The following is a 15,289-nucleotide window of genomic DNA, read 5'->3' on the forward strand; positions in this document are numbered from 1 at the left end:
AGATTGGGTATATTTTGAGCTCTGGATGCTTGTTTTTGTGCTGTGTTGAATTATCAGTCTCTACTCTTATAACCCATTCATTATTATTGGTTCTTTTACGCAGTTGCCTCTCTTTGTACATAAGATTTAACTGCATGTTCACCATTAAACATTAGCTATTAAAGTACTCGATGGGACATCTTTTATGTTATTTCTAATGTGTTTGCAGTATTTAAGTCTTGAGGAAAATTCAAGGAAATCAAGGTAAGAGTTGTTATGGGAATAGAAAAGCTGTGCTTTGTGCAGATCAAGCTTTTTAATATGGTCAATAACAATAATCATACCTTAAAAGTGAACCTATTCATTTAAAAATGAGTTTCCCTGAATTAAGACTTTTCTGCTCGCAATCAATTAAAACCATATTGGAAATATATTGGCATCATTTGTATACACAGAAACATGATTCAACATTTCAGTCATTGTACTGACTAGTGATGTATTGGGCATTGTGAATTTAAAAATCGCACTATCATCAAATAATATTAATCTATCAAATCAGATGCAGTGTATGTATGCATTAAACGTACAAATGTTTCAAAAATGGTTTAAAATGTTCTTACCTACCTCCAGTATGGAAGACATGAAGCTGGTGCTGGTCACTCGTCCACGTCCTGGCGGAGTGTGCACTGTGCAGGTCCGGTCACTCCCTGCCTGGGAAACTGTATATGACCTGCAGTTGTCTGCCCCTACATACCTATCCAGCTGTAACACCTTTCAGGTTCGTTTTAAGTTGTGCAAATGGTCTAGAAATTGTATTTATATCTTCATTCAAATTATTCAGTTTTGTTGCATCAAATGTCTTTTATATAATAATTGATTCCAGTGATGCTTTGAAACTCAATAACCACAAGTTCACATTTTTAAATTATACATTGAACTGTAGTGTTCGTCCAGAATTTAATTTTGGGTATTTTGCTAAGAATATCATAATCCTGTTCTATTTATTGATTAAATGCAAGATACCTTGATGTATTTTCTCTGCTTCAGGACGCTCTCTACCTGATTGAGTTTTGTGCCACAGAAGGGTAGGTAAACAATATGGCTTAACTCTTTGAGTGCTGGAACCGAATTTTGAAGGCCTTTGCAAACAGTTTGGATCCAGTTGAGACGCCACAGATTGTGGCGTCTCATCAGTATCCAAACTGTTTGCTATTCTGAAAGTTTTATTTAAAAAAAAAATTCGAAGAAAATGCTAATTTAAGAAATTCAGCAGATTACATTTTAGCAGACGACAAATTTCCCAGCATGCAAAGGGTTAACAAATCTTTCACTGTCATTTGCAAAAAAGACGTTTTGGTTGAATCAGCCATACAGTTAACGTTTGGTAGGGTTGTAAATGTGGCAAGCTCTTAACAGAAAACAAGTCGGTATTCAATGCCATGTTGTTGTCTTTTTTTACTTTGATAAATTTGTTAACACTATACAGTTCATGTTTCAAAGAAAATCCTACATTAAAATTGTGGTTAAGTATAGCTGTCTGTGCACTTCCAATACTTTGGGGTCTTTAAGAAAAAGGGTAACTGCATAAAATGACCGCATTTGTTGATATTTTGAAGTTGATTTTCTTTTCTTTTTTAAGAACTTGTTTTGTTACTCTAAAAAACGTGTTAAGAGTGAACTAGGTTTGTTTTTGCGTGAATACTAACAGACTTGGTAACAATAATATATTGTATTTAAAAAGTTTAAAAAGTACAAAATGTGTCAATATATGTCATGAATGTTGACAAATGCTTGAGAGATGGTTGTTTGTTCAACAGATTGCCAGGTACAGTGAGCACTGTGAGATACAGGAGACTCAGTGAAACAGATCCAAAAACAAGGTAGGGTGCCAGGCAACTAACTCTTCTGGAATCGGTCTTTTTATGCCCCCCGTAGGGTGGCATATAGCAGTTGAACTGTCTGTCTGTCAGTCTGTCCATCCGTCTGAAAACTTTAAGATTGGCCATTACTTTTGCAATATTGAAGATAGTAACTTGATATTTGGCATGCATGTGTATCTCATGAAGCTGCACATTTTGAGTGATGAAAGCTCAAGGTCATCCTTCAAGGTCAAAGGTCAAAAAAACAAATCCAAGGGAAGTAATAAGCTTTAAAGGGAGATAATTTATAGTTATCATTTGGCAGGTACAGATCACAGGTGACCCCCCTCGCATTGTCCAAGCAACACGAAACGTTTATCAAGCAAACAAAAACACACAACTAAAAAAGACGCTTTCTAATGGATATTGCGGAATGTGTTTCGGTGAATGGGCTGCAATTTCGATAAATTAACAAAAGCAGGTCCCCGAAAGAGTCGTCGTTCTTTACATTGTAATCCGCGCGAAAAAATAAAGGGAGGCAAGCGTTTTTGACATTGTTGAATCATTTACGTCAAACGAGCGCCATAACAAAAAATAGTTACTTTTCGACGTAAAACGAATACAAAAAATGAAGTTCCTTGAGCCGAATTTGAGTACAAAGGTGCTAGAATCGGACGTCATAAATGGCGACATGAGTGGTTGGCTGAAGTTGATAAACGTGGAGTTAATTTTCGCGAATGGCTGAAAAAATGTATTGCCTGGTACAGTCAGTCAACAAGTTTAGAATCACCGGGCAAAAAAGTTAATTCTTTTGACAATAATTTCTTTCGGGATTTAGTGTCAATGTGTGAAGATGTAAAAATTAAGGGTACAATTTATTTTGTTTGATAACAGGTTAGGCCAGACGGCATATGCAATTTTTTGTCAAAAATAACCAATTAAAGTTCACCCTTCGGCAAAGTATTAAAAATCATTCAACTTACAGAATTAGTATTTCAAAACATTGTCATGGCATTTGTTTTCAATCAGCAAAAAGCTTATTTGAAAATATTAAAGCCTTCTATATTCATGTTCACATTTCAAAACTTAACTCATTCAATCAGTTCCGGTTAACTTTTTTGCGGCATTTATCCCCCCTGTAAGCATTATACAAAAGCTTTCTTGCTAAACATTGGTTAATTTACTCCTTTACCTAATGTATACCGTATACACTTATCATTTTTTGGTTTATATTGTGGCATTATGGAAAATTAAAAAGAAATTAATCCGAACTGCTGATTATCCGCAACTAGTTGACAAACTGTATATGTTCATTGTTGATTGAAATTTTTGGTTTCTTACTATAAAAAAAAATATATTAACTCTCCTTTATAAAATGAACTTGCAAAACAGGTGTGATTTTTATGCCCCCGGATTGAAAGATCTGGGTATCTTGTTTTTGGCCTGTCTGTCATTGTATGTGTATGTGTGTGTGTGTCCCAAAACTTTAACCAAAACTTTAACCTTGGTCATAACTTTTGCAATATTGAAGATAGTAACTTGATATTTGGCATGCATGTGTATCTCATGGAGCTGCACATTTTGAGTATTGAAAGGTCAAGGTCATCCTTCAAGGTCAAAGGTCAAAAAAACAAATTCAAAAACTTTAACCAAAACTTTTGACCTAGTGACCTAGTTTTCCACCCCAGATGACCCAAATACAATCCCAACCCAGATTTCATCAAGATAAACATTTGGGTCATCTGGGTTCAAAAACTAGGTCACTAGGTCAAATAAAAGAAAAACCTTGTGTAGACAATAGAGGTCACAGTTTTCATTCAATCTTTATGTAATTTGGTCAGAATGTTTATCTTGATGAAATCTGGGTTGGAATTGTATTTGGGTCATCTGGGGTGAAAAAGTAGGTCACCAGGTCAAATAATAGAAAAACCTTGTGTAGACAATAGAGGTCACAGTTTTCATCCAATCTTAATAAAATTTGGTCAGAATATTTGTCTTGATAAAATCTGGGTTGGGATTGTATTTGGGTCATCTGGGGTCAAAAACTAAGTCATAAGGTCAAATAATAGAAAAAACCTTGTGTAGACAATAGAGGTCATAGTTTTCATCTGATCTGAATGAAATATGGTCAGAATGTTTATCCTGATAATAACTGATATTTAATCGTTACAGGGCTCCCGCTGCCGTTCACCAGATTCGCCAATGGCGAAAATTTAGCAAATTCAGCAAATAAAATAATAGCGTTTTTTTTCCTGACAAATGCCGTCCCAGATAATAAACTCTTTCAGCGGTAGACTGTGCTTCAATACATCGCCGTGTTATTGACCCGAAAAATTGAAACGCAGTCATCGAGACAAAGGAAAATGACTGGTGTGAAAACAAAACAATGTGGTGTGAAAACAAAACAATGGTGTAATCGTACATCTTATCGGCTTAAATAAACAATTACATCTGCAGACAATACCAAAATTTGTTGGACCGACGGACATATCTGACAGATTATGACAAGGTCCAATCGATTTTGCAATTTCGTCAGACCAAAATGCAAAAAATATAATAAATATCTTATTAATCATTGTCTGATGCTCCGTGGGATTCCAATATTTGCCATCAAACATGTAGAACTAAATACGTTAATACCATTGTCGTTTTTATGTTTTCGATCTTTTTGTGTCTTCTAATAAGAATAGCTCGCACATCTTCGGTTATACACGTTATTTTCCGAAATAACTCTGATCATGCGATACTATATTCGTAAAATATTCTGAACGTAGAGACAGAATTTGCCGAGTGTGTTCCGATGTATCTGAAATACAATCTGTTGCAACTGGGTATATTCCGTGACAGCGTCTGGAAATTTCCAAACGGATATTTATAAAGTACTAGTTCCACACTCATATGTGCATGTCAATTCACAAAGTGCGAGAGCCGGTACCATGCAGCAAGGTGTTGGCATATGTTAGAGGTCAATAGTCTTCAATGTAGACAGCATTGCGAAGTGAAAATAACGTTGACGTATAATTGTTTTCAGGTGATTTTGTTTTCAAAATATTGTTGTCTTCGTTCCAAAAGATTAATTTTTTTGTCTTTATATTTTGTATTGTCAGATTTGCCTGATATGCTGAGGTTTCTTACCAAAGTATTACCTGGTACTGATACTATTATATTGAGAATATTGGCAAACAAATTTTGACAAGACTCCAGTGATTGATCATATTTTAATTGAAGGTACGGCAGATGAGCAGGAGACTGCTGAACCTGATAATGTCGTAGACTTTGACGCAGAAACTCAACAAATCAATTATCAATATTGTAAAGATGACACGAGTGATTACTGTTCAGATTTTCAGGAGGAAGGAGGCAATGAGAAGAAGATAATCAATTATTTGCATTCCAATCTCTATTCCAATATCTGATAATGTCTAGTAATATATAGTTACATACTTGTTTTATGATATTACTAGATAGTACATACTTGATATATGTCATTATGATATGAATAAATACTATGTGTAACCGTCATTTCATTTTGTGTTTTCTCTCTTTTTGTTTGGTCTGACAAATACTCATCGGGTCTTACAGAATTTTTCAATCCGTCAGACCGAATGTCTGACACCAATCTGGAAGTTTGGTATTGTCTGCATCTGATTAAAGATTGCTGCCAATTTCAATCAATTTGAGTAAAAGCCGTTAGCGAATTATTAACTTAGTCACAAAAATGAATGTAAGTAAAGAACTTGATAATTGATTTTAATTTCGAGAAGTTTGTAATGTTTGTAATGATTAAAGGCTAAATGTGTTACAATTGTGAATGACGATAGATGAATGGGTATAAAACCCTTGACATTTTCGGCGAAAGTGTCGGAAATTGCGACTGCCATTATGGCGACCATAGGCAATAAGCGTCCTTTGGACTCTGACGAATCTAATGACACGGTCTAAAAAAAAATCAAATCTGATAAAAGATCATTCAAAGATGTTTGGCTTTCGGAATTTAAGTGGTTAGACTATAATGCAAAATCAAAAACTTGGAGAACTCGTTGATTTTGTCCATAGACAGCCCACCAATGGAAAAGTTTGATTTCAAACGTGCTTTCAAGATTTGGGCTGGATTGAAGTTGAGGCGGATTATGGTCTGCTAAAATGTATGTTCAGGATAACATGTGCTCTGGTAATGTAAATTTATCATGTGCTTATTTTATAAACATGTGCTTGAGTTATGATGTGTGTATATCTATAAATGTTTTGTTGTACTGTTGTTTTTTTTGTTACACACACATGATGTGGATTATGGCCTTCTGCTAAAATGTATGTTCAGGATATCACGTGCTCATGTAATGTAAATTTATCATATGCTTATTTTATGAACATGTGCTTGAGTTATGATGTATGTACTTCTATAAATGGTTTGTTGTAAACTGTTTATTTTTGTTATGCACACATGATGATTATAGCAGTCTTGGCATTAATTTTTTTTAGGCACTAGCCCGGTTGGGCTACCAGCTTTGAAATTTCACTAGCCCGAATCAATTTTAACTAGCCCGAATTAAAAGTTATAATTCTGTTACATTTGTAACTATGTTTGTATTGATGAAACATAGAACAATAAAGATTAAACAAATAAACACTTGATTCTGTTTTTATTCACAGTTAATATCTTACAAAAAAAATTAACACAAGGTCTCCTGACATCTCCATTCCATCATGGTCATTGTCTGAGTCTCCGACATCCACGTCTGACATATCATATATGCTCCTTAAGGTGGCCTGAAAAAAAAACAATTGTATAACATGATATAAATTTTTCAAACACATATCTGAATAAAATAAATAAAATGTCAAACTAGCAATAATACCTGTGCATAAGACGTAGCACAACGAGGCAACTTTCCTGCCCATACTTCTGAGTATTCTTAATCTAAAACCACATTTGTAGCAGGAGTTCTATTGCCTAAGCCACATATGGTTGTCGCCGATTTGCCGATTGTACCAGCATTTAAAATGCAGTATAATACACCTTTGAATGTATTGACAGGATTTGTTCCTTGACAAATAAACTTTATCTGTAAAAAACTAAACTTGTAAGTTAGTGCATGATATTTAATTGCATATTTTTTTACATTATGTATGACATGCACATACCAGCAAGTCAGCAATGCTGGCACATAATCAAATTTCTCAATACTTGGAGACATCAAAACGAAGCCAAGACTAATTATTTTTCCATGACATTTGGAATTTTCGTTTTGTTGTTCATATTTTGTGTTGCTACCTTCATTCTCATTTTGCGGTTGATGTTTGTGCGATGCGCCCTCAAAATCACAGAAAATACATTAAAATAAATGTATCGCCGCAAGTTCTCCACCAAGTCATAATAATTGTTATAGTGTCTCGCGAGATCGACTTACAACACTGTTCAATAAGCGTCTAATCAATAAGTGCTCAATGGGAAATAACCAATGCAGTCTTGAATAAGGGTTTATATGAAGCTATTTCGGACTCGTTACTAAGTTCGGACACGAAAAAAGCACTCGACCCATTGGCCTACCGGCTTAGAATTTTCACTCGACCGACGCAAAAATCACTAGACCCGGTTGACGGTCGAGCGGGTTACGGCCAAGACTGTTATAGTAATAAACATATTAAAGCTTTGTTTTGTAGTTTCTTTTTTTACACCCCTTAGTCTAGACTTGCAACAGGTGGTTCCTAATGCTTTGCTAAAACTTTGGCTACAGTTTCTAAAATTTGGCTACAAAAAATTACATTTGGCTAAAATGTTGGCTATAGAATTTTTTTAGCCAGGGGGAGCCCTGATCGTATATGGGTCATCTGGGGTCAAAAATTAGGTCACCGGGCCAATGCTAGTAAAACCTTGTGTAGATGAAAGAGGTCACAGTTTTCATCACGTCTTAATGAAATTTTGTCAGAATGTATTAATTAATGAAATCTGGCTTGGGATTGTATATGGGCTGATAGAATTTAAGTTGATGTGGCAAGGCTAGTCAGGTGAGCGATTCAGGGCCATCATGGCCCTCTTGTTTATAATAGATCAGAGCGGCGCAGTATGAGGCATAATGTTTCTGAAAAACACATCTCTTGTTCTTTCTAAAGTGAGTGTAAGTTTGTTGAAACAAAAAGCATATATTTTTAATTTTTGGCAAATTCGTAAAATCAATTTTATGTATTTTTCCATACGTTTGATTGTGCAGCTAGATGTATTTTCAGACGGATAATAATCTCTCACTGGTTTTTATAAAGACAAACAGTTATAGCAATCGCTACTGGTGTATTTAAAATGGCAAACAACATTTGTTCAACAGCTCGGCTGTTTTCGGAGAAAACCCGAGGTATTGTCATAGCCAGCTCTTCGTCAGCCGTCCGCCGTAGGCGTCGTGCTAAAACCTTAACATTGGCTCTAAAATCAAAATGCTTCCACCTACAACTTTGAAACTTCATATGTAGATGCACCTTGATGAGTTCTACACGCCACACCCATTTTTGGGTCACTAGGTCAAAGGTCAAGGTCACTGAGACCTCTTATATAAAACTTTAACATAGGCGCTAAAGTCAAAGTGCTTCCACCTACAGCTTTGAAACTTCACATGTAGATGCACCTTGATGAGTTCTACACGCCACAACCATTTTTGGGTCACTAGGTCAAAGGTCAAGGTCACTGTGACCTCTATTATAAAACTGTATCATAGGCTCTAAAATCAAAGTGCTTCCATCTACAACTTTGAAACTTCATATGTAGATGCACCTTGATGAGTTCTACAAGCCTCACCCATTTTTGGGTCACTAGGTCAAAGGTCAAGGTCACTGTGACCTCTAAAAAAAAAAGATTTTGACAAGCTTTTGCAGCCGAGTGTGGCACCCGTTATGCGGTGCTCTTCTTTTTCATTGAGATAACTTGTAAAATGTCATCTAAATTTCTAACAACACAAGTGTCTTATTGTAGGCTTTACAGAATTCTGCAGAAGAACAAGTTTGAAGAAGCAGAGAATTTTGCCAATCTTTTTCACCTGGATATAGAGGTTGGCAAGTTTAACATGCAAACCACATAACTGCTACATTAACAGTGGCTTGCCTTAACCATGCACATACAATTCAAATGAATGTGTTAAATATTCTGGTTAAAGTAGCCATGATTACCAACATGCAAATCTAAGAAATTTTAACCAACAGACTCATTAAAGAGTGTGCTCAGTACAGTTGATTTGTGTCTGTAAATTGTAGATCTAAAGTTATGTGCCAACACTTTAATAATTTTGCTCAATATGACAGCTATTCATGGTTCACCATTAAAATGCATCGAATTAAAATGCATCAAAAGACCTTTAATGGTGCTCAGTTCAGATAAATTATGAAAATATCAAGCTAACTATTGCTCTTTATAATTGCTATAGATAGTGCACAAGGTGAAGGCCAACTACATCATAGACCAGCTGTCCCCATGGAATGTGGAGCTGTACAGCAAGCAGGAGGTGGAGGACAAGCTGTCCCAACTCTGGGTCTGCCTGGACACAATAGTGGTACATTGAAGTGTACTTATTGAACGGCGTTGTGCGAAAATGGGTCTTATGCCATAGGCGGCCAACGTTGCTCCAGCTACCTGACTGCTATTAGGTCTTTCAAGTTTTTGTGGTCTATTAAGTGGACAGAGCAGCTCCTGACCAGATTCCAAATTCTTAAGACGGTTTGGAGTTATGCTGGAAGCATATGTCATAAGATCCATATTTGAATTGTATGGCTCTTATGTTCTTTTTATGCCCCCCTTCGAAGAAGAGGGGGTATATTGTTTTGCACATGTCGTTCGGTCCGTCCACCAGATGGTTTTTTGGATGATAACTCAAGAATGCTTAGGCCTAGGATCATGAAACTTCAAAGGTACATTGATCATGACTGGCAGATGACCCCTATTGATTTTCAGGTCACTAGGTCAAAGGTCAAGGTCACAACGACTCGTAATAGTAAAATGGTTTCCGGATGATAACTCAAGAATGCTTAGGCCTAGGATCATGAAACTTCATAGGTACATTGATCATGACTGGCAGATGACCCCTATTGATTTTCAGGTCACTAGGTCAAAGGTCAAGGTAACAGTGACTCGAAATAGTAAAATGGTTTCCGGATGATAACTCAAGAATGCTTACACCTAGGATCATGAAACTTCATAGGTACATTGATCATAACTGGCAGATGACCCCTATTGATTTTCGGTTCACTAGGTCAAAGGTCAAGGTCACAGTGACTCGAAATAGTAAAATGGTTTCTGGATGATAACTCAAGAATGCTTACGCCTAGGATCATGAAACTTCCTAGGTACATTGATCATGACTGGCAGATGACCCCTATACATTTTCAGGTCACTAGGTCAAAGGTCAAGGTCACAGTGAGTCTAAACAGTAAAATGGTTTCCTGATGATAACTCAAGAATAATTAGGCCTAGGATCATGAAACTTCATAGGTACATTGATTATGACTGGCAAATGACCCCTTTTGATTTTCAGGTCACTAGGTCAAAGGTCAAGGTCACAGTGACAAAAAACGTATTCACACAATATCTGCCACTACAACTGACAGCCCATATGGAGGGCATGCATGTTTCACAAATAGCCCTTGTTTTATTATATGGTAAGCACCTATTATTGAAAGGGTTTTTATTGATTCCATGGCTAGTTCAATGAGGAGGTGGCACTGGTCCTGACCCTTTGGCTTATTTTGGAACATCTGTGTCTGTGTTTTGGAATGGTCCTGTCTGTTTGGTCTGCCTTGAGAAACCATTGGTTTGAGTTTGGGGCATGAGTGTGTAATGTTTTTAAGTGGTCTGTACCCATTGCTCTCTAATCGATATTGAGTTGAAATATGAAGGAATGAAGGAGATGCTGCAGACACAATGTTTTACTCAGGCATTTATTCTTTGCATGTGTACCATAGTGGGGAATGATTGTTAGCTCATCTATTTTTTGAAGAAAAAAAAATGTTGAGCTATTTTCATCACGTCGGTGTTGGCGTCCGGTTAAGTTTTGCGTTTAGGTCCACTTTTCGCATAAAGTATCAAGTATCATTCAAACTTGGTACACTTACTTACTATCATGAGGGGACTGGGCTGGCAAAGTAAGATAACTCAGGCTTGCATTTTGACAGAATTATGTGCCCTTTTTATACTTAGAAAATTGAAAATTTTGGTTAAGTTTTGTGTTTAGGTCCATTTTATTCCTTAAGTATCAAAGCTATTGCTTTCATACTTGCAACACTTACTAACTATCATAAGGGGACTGTGCAGGCAAAGTTATGTAACTCTGACTGGCATTTTGACAGAATTATGTGCCCTTTTTATACTTAGAAAATTGAAAATTTTGGTTAAGTTTTGTGTTTAGGTCCACTTTTTTCCTGAAGTATCAAAACTATTGCTTTCATACTTGCAACACTAACTATCGTAAGGGGACTGTGCAGGCAAAGTTATGTAACTCTGACTGGCATTTTGACGGAATTATGGGCCCTTTATACTTGAAAATTTGGTTAAGTTTTGTGTTTTGGTCCACTTTATCCCTAAAGTATCATAGATGTTGCTTTCATACTTGGAACACTCGCAAACTATCATAAGGGGACAGTAAAGGACAAGTTGCATAACTCTGGTTGTCATTTTTATGGAATTATGGCCCTTTTTTTGACTTAATAACTTTGAATATATGGTTACATTTTGTGTTTAGATCCACTTTACTTCTAAAGTATCAAAGCTATTGCTTTTAAACTTCAAATACTTTCATGCTATCATGAGGGTACTGTACCTGGCAAGTTGAATTTTACCTTGACCTTTGAATGACCTTGACTCCCAAGGTCAAATTATTAAATTTTGCTAAAATTGCCATAACTTCTTTATTTATGTTTTGATTCAATTGATACTTTGACAAAACAACTCTTACCTGACATACCACAATAGACTCCACCTAAACCATTCCCCACGCCCCCCCCCCCCCCCCCCCTTGAATCCCCCCTCAATCCCCCCCATTATATTTTTTTATACCCCCCACCCCCACCCCCCAAAAAATTTGTTAATACCCCCAGTAGGGTGGTATAATTATAGCAGTTGAACTGTCTGTCAGTATGTCAGTCAGTCTGTCCATCCGTCCGAAAAAAACTTTAACATTGGCCATAACTTTTTCACTTTTGAAAATAGCAACTTGATATCATGGTGAAAGGTCAAGGGTCAAGGTCATCCTTCAATGTCAAATGTCAAATTTATGGTGTCTGTCCGTCCGAAAACTTTATTATTGGCCATAACTGTTTCAATATTGAAGATAGCAACTTTATATTGGGCATGCATGTGTATCTCATGGAGCTGAACATTTTGAGTGGTGGAAGTTCAAGGTCAAGGTCATTCCACAAGGTCAAAAAAAAAATAAAAAAATTTCAAAGTGGCTTTTTCATGAAGCTGCACATTTTGAGTGGTGGAAGTTCAAGGTCAAGGTCATCCTTCAAGGTCAAAGTCATCCTTCAAGGTCAAAGGTAAAAAAAATAATATATAAAATTGAAAGTGGCGTTCTCATGTAGCTGCACATTTTGAGTGGTGGAAGTTCAAGGTTATTTTTCAAGGTCAAGGTCATCCTTCAAGATCAAAGGTAAAAAAAATAAATCAAAGCAGCATTATCATGAATCTGCACATTTTGAGTGGTGGAAGGTCAAGGTCATCCTTCAAGGTCAAGGTCGTCCTTCAAGGTCAAAGGTCAAAAAAATATATTAAAAAATTAAAAGCGGCGTGATCGTGAAGCTGCACATTTTCAGTGGTGGAAGTTCAAGGTCAAGGTCATCCTTCAAGGTAAAAAAAAAAATTAAAAAAATCAAAGCGGCGTTATCATGAAGCTTCACATTTTGAGTGGTGGAAGTTCAAGGTCAAGGTCATCCTGCAAAGGTCAAGGTCATCCTTCAAGGTCAAAGGTAAAAAAAAAAAATTAAAATTTCAAAGCAGCGTTCTTATGATGCTGCACATTTTGAGTGGAGGAAGTTCAAGGTCAAGGTCATTCTTCAAGGTCAAGGTCATCCTTTAAGGTCAAAGGTAAAAATAAAATAATTTCACAGCGGCGTTATCATGAAGCTGCACATTTTGAGTGGTATAAGTTCAAGGTCAAGGTCATCCTTCAAGGTCAAAGGTAAAAAAAAAATATATAAAAATTCAAAGCCGCGCAATAGGGGGCAATGTGTTTCGGACAAACACATCACTTGTTTTTTTTTCAAACATGGTTAAAAAACACAAATATTTATTTTTATTATTATTTTTTTAAATACTGTCCAACCATCCCACCCAAGAATCCCCCCCCCCCCCCCCTAATTTTTTTTTTTTTTTTTGCATTATTTTTTGCATTTTTGGAAGATAATGTAATAAATGACCACACCCCCACACTATACACCCCTCTCCACTCGACCCCTCCCTCCTTTGTGATTGAAATTGAGATAGGTCCCTACACCTTAAAAAAGATAAAAAGATGAGCGGTCTGCACCCGCAAGGCGGTGCTCTTGTTACTTTGTGTCTTGACATTACTGGCAAATTGGCATATGAGAGATACAACAAGATACTGTAAGTGCTGAGATTTCTTCAGATGCATTGAGTATCTATTACAACGAACTTTATCAAGAAAAATTATGTTTGTTTTCACTTTATACTAATATCAAAGTTGCAGGGCAATGAAGCTCAAATAGTTGAGCGCTGGAGTACAAATTTGAGGATAGCATGTCTTATTCCCAGCATGGCCACTTAGCATAAGTGGTGATTGGTCTTGAAATTATTCCTACAGCCATTCTCTCCCTACAAGAGTAGGGTCATTGTAAGTACTGGCATAACTATGTGCACATAGCACTGGTAAACCAGGGAAAGTGTATGTTAACAATTTGAAGTGGAATGACTGAAATACTGTTATACACAGCAAAAAATCAAAACAAACTTCCTTGATATTATTAAAAATAACAATATTCATTTTGCTTGAATTTACAATATACGCATTTGATTATGATGAGCTCTCCGCAAAATTATTCATTGATAACAAACTAAATGGATTGCATCAAACACTTTTTATGCCTCCGGCATACAGCAGTTGAACTGTCAGTCTGTGCATTCGTCCGAAAACTTTAACATTGGCCATAACTTTTGCAATATTGAAGATAGCAACTTGATATTTGGCATCATGTGTATCTCATGGAGATGCACATTTTGAGTGGTAAAATTTCAAGGTCAAGATCATCCTTCAAGGTCTAGGGTCGAAAATACAAATCCAAGGGAAGTAATAAGCTTTAAATGGAGATAATTATCTGACCTGCCAAATTATATATTTTATTTTTTAAAAATCAAAGCGGCGTAGTAGGGGGCATTGTGTTTCTGACAAACACATCGTGATAAAAGGTCAAGGTCATACTTCAAGGTCTTAGGTCGAAAATACAAATCCAAGGGAAGTAATTAGCTTTAAAGGGAGTTAATTATTATAAATAATAATATGAAACCATACAACTGAAGCATAATCAAAATGACATTTTATGGTCAAGCCAAGCACACAATGATACTTTTGGGCATACAAGTATCTTAGGTACTTTAAGGTTACCTACCTTTGAATCTACAGTCACGGTAGTAGCTTATAATTATTTGCTACTAAAAATTGAGATTTGTTCGAGACAATTATTTTCAGGGGAAGTAATTTATGTAATTATAAATCTCAGATTATATATTTCCTTACTAAGAATTGCAGTTCTTTTCACAGTTACTGTACAGATTTTGTATTTTGTTGATTTATAACTTAAATGATTGATAAGTCAAAGGTTTTTTATGCCCCCGGATCGATAGATCGGGGGTATATTGTTTTTTGCCTGTCCGTCTGTCTTTCTTTCTTTCTTTCTTTCTGTCTGACATTCTGTCCCAAAACTTTAACCTTACAGTAAAGTTTTGCAATAACTTTTGAAATATTGAGCATGGCAACTTGATATTTGGCATGCATGTGTAACTTGATATTTGGCATGCATGTGTATCTTATGGAGCTGCACATTATGAGTGGTGAAAGGTCAAGGTCTTCCTTCAAGGTCAAAGGTATAAAAAAAAGCCGCGCATTAGGGGGCATTGTGTTTCTGACAAACACATCTCTTGTTTTAAATGCTATAACTATTATTTCTTTCCTGTACTTCTTTGTGAATGGTAGCTTTCATTACTTACCTGTGTACTTATGTCCATAGTTACATGATGAAATGTGGCTATGATCTCTTTGATAAACTACAGGCCTTGGTAGTCAGAGATGTCTGACTTGGCCACTTTTTACTGTCTACAGACACCCCCCCCCCCCCCCCACCCCGAGGTAGGGTGTCATATAGCAGTTGAACTGTCAGTCCGTCTGTCTGTCTGGCAATCGTCCTTCCGAAAACTTTTAACATTGGCCATCACTTTTTATGTCCCCCACTATAGTAGTGGGGGACAT

General features: G+C 36.3%; 1 protein-coding gene across 1 annotated transcript in view; it reads left to right on the plus strand.

Moving 5' to 3' along the window:
- Positions 1 to 15,289, plus strand: part of LOC127871812 (kinetochore-associated protein 1-like) — a 191,347-nt gene that overhangs the window by 26,386 nt on the left and 149,672 nt on the right. The window contains exons 11-15 of the mRNA XM_052415014.1: positions 610 to 757; positions 1,027 to 1,064; positions 1,797 to 1,859; positions 8,797 to 8,872; positions 9,245 to 9,370. Coding sequence (XP_052270974.1) covers positions 610 to 757; positions 1,027 to 1,064; positions 1,797 to 1,859; positions 8,797 to 8,872; positions 9,245 to 9,370 — 451 coding nt within the window. The remainder of the gene's footprint in view (positions 1 to 609; positions 758 to 1,026; positions 1,065 to 1,796; positions 1,860 to 8,796; positions 8,873 to 9,244; positions 9,371 to 15,289) is intronic.

This window comes from Dreissena polymorpha, chromosome 3 (genome assembly GCF_020536995.1).
Source record: "Dreissena polymorpha isolate Duluth1 chromosome 3, UMN_Dpol_1.0, whole genome shotgun sequence".
Lineage (NCBI taxonomy): Eukaryota > Metazoa > Mollusca > Bivalvia > Myida > Dreissenidae > Dreissena > Dreissena polymorpha.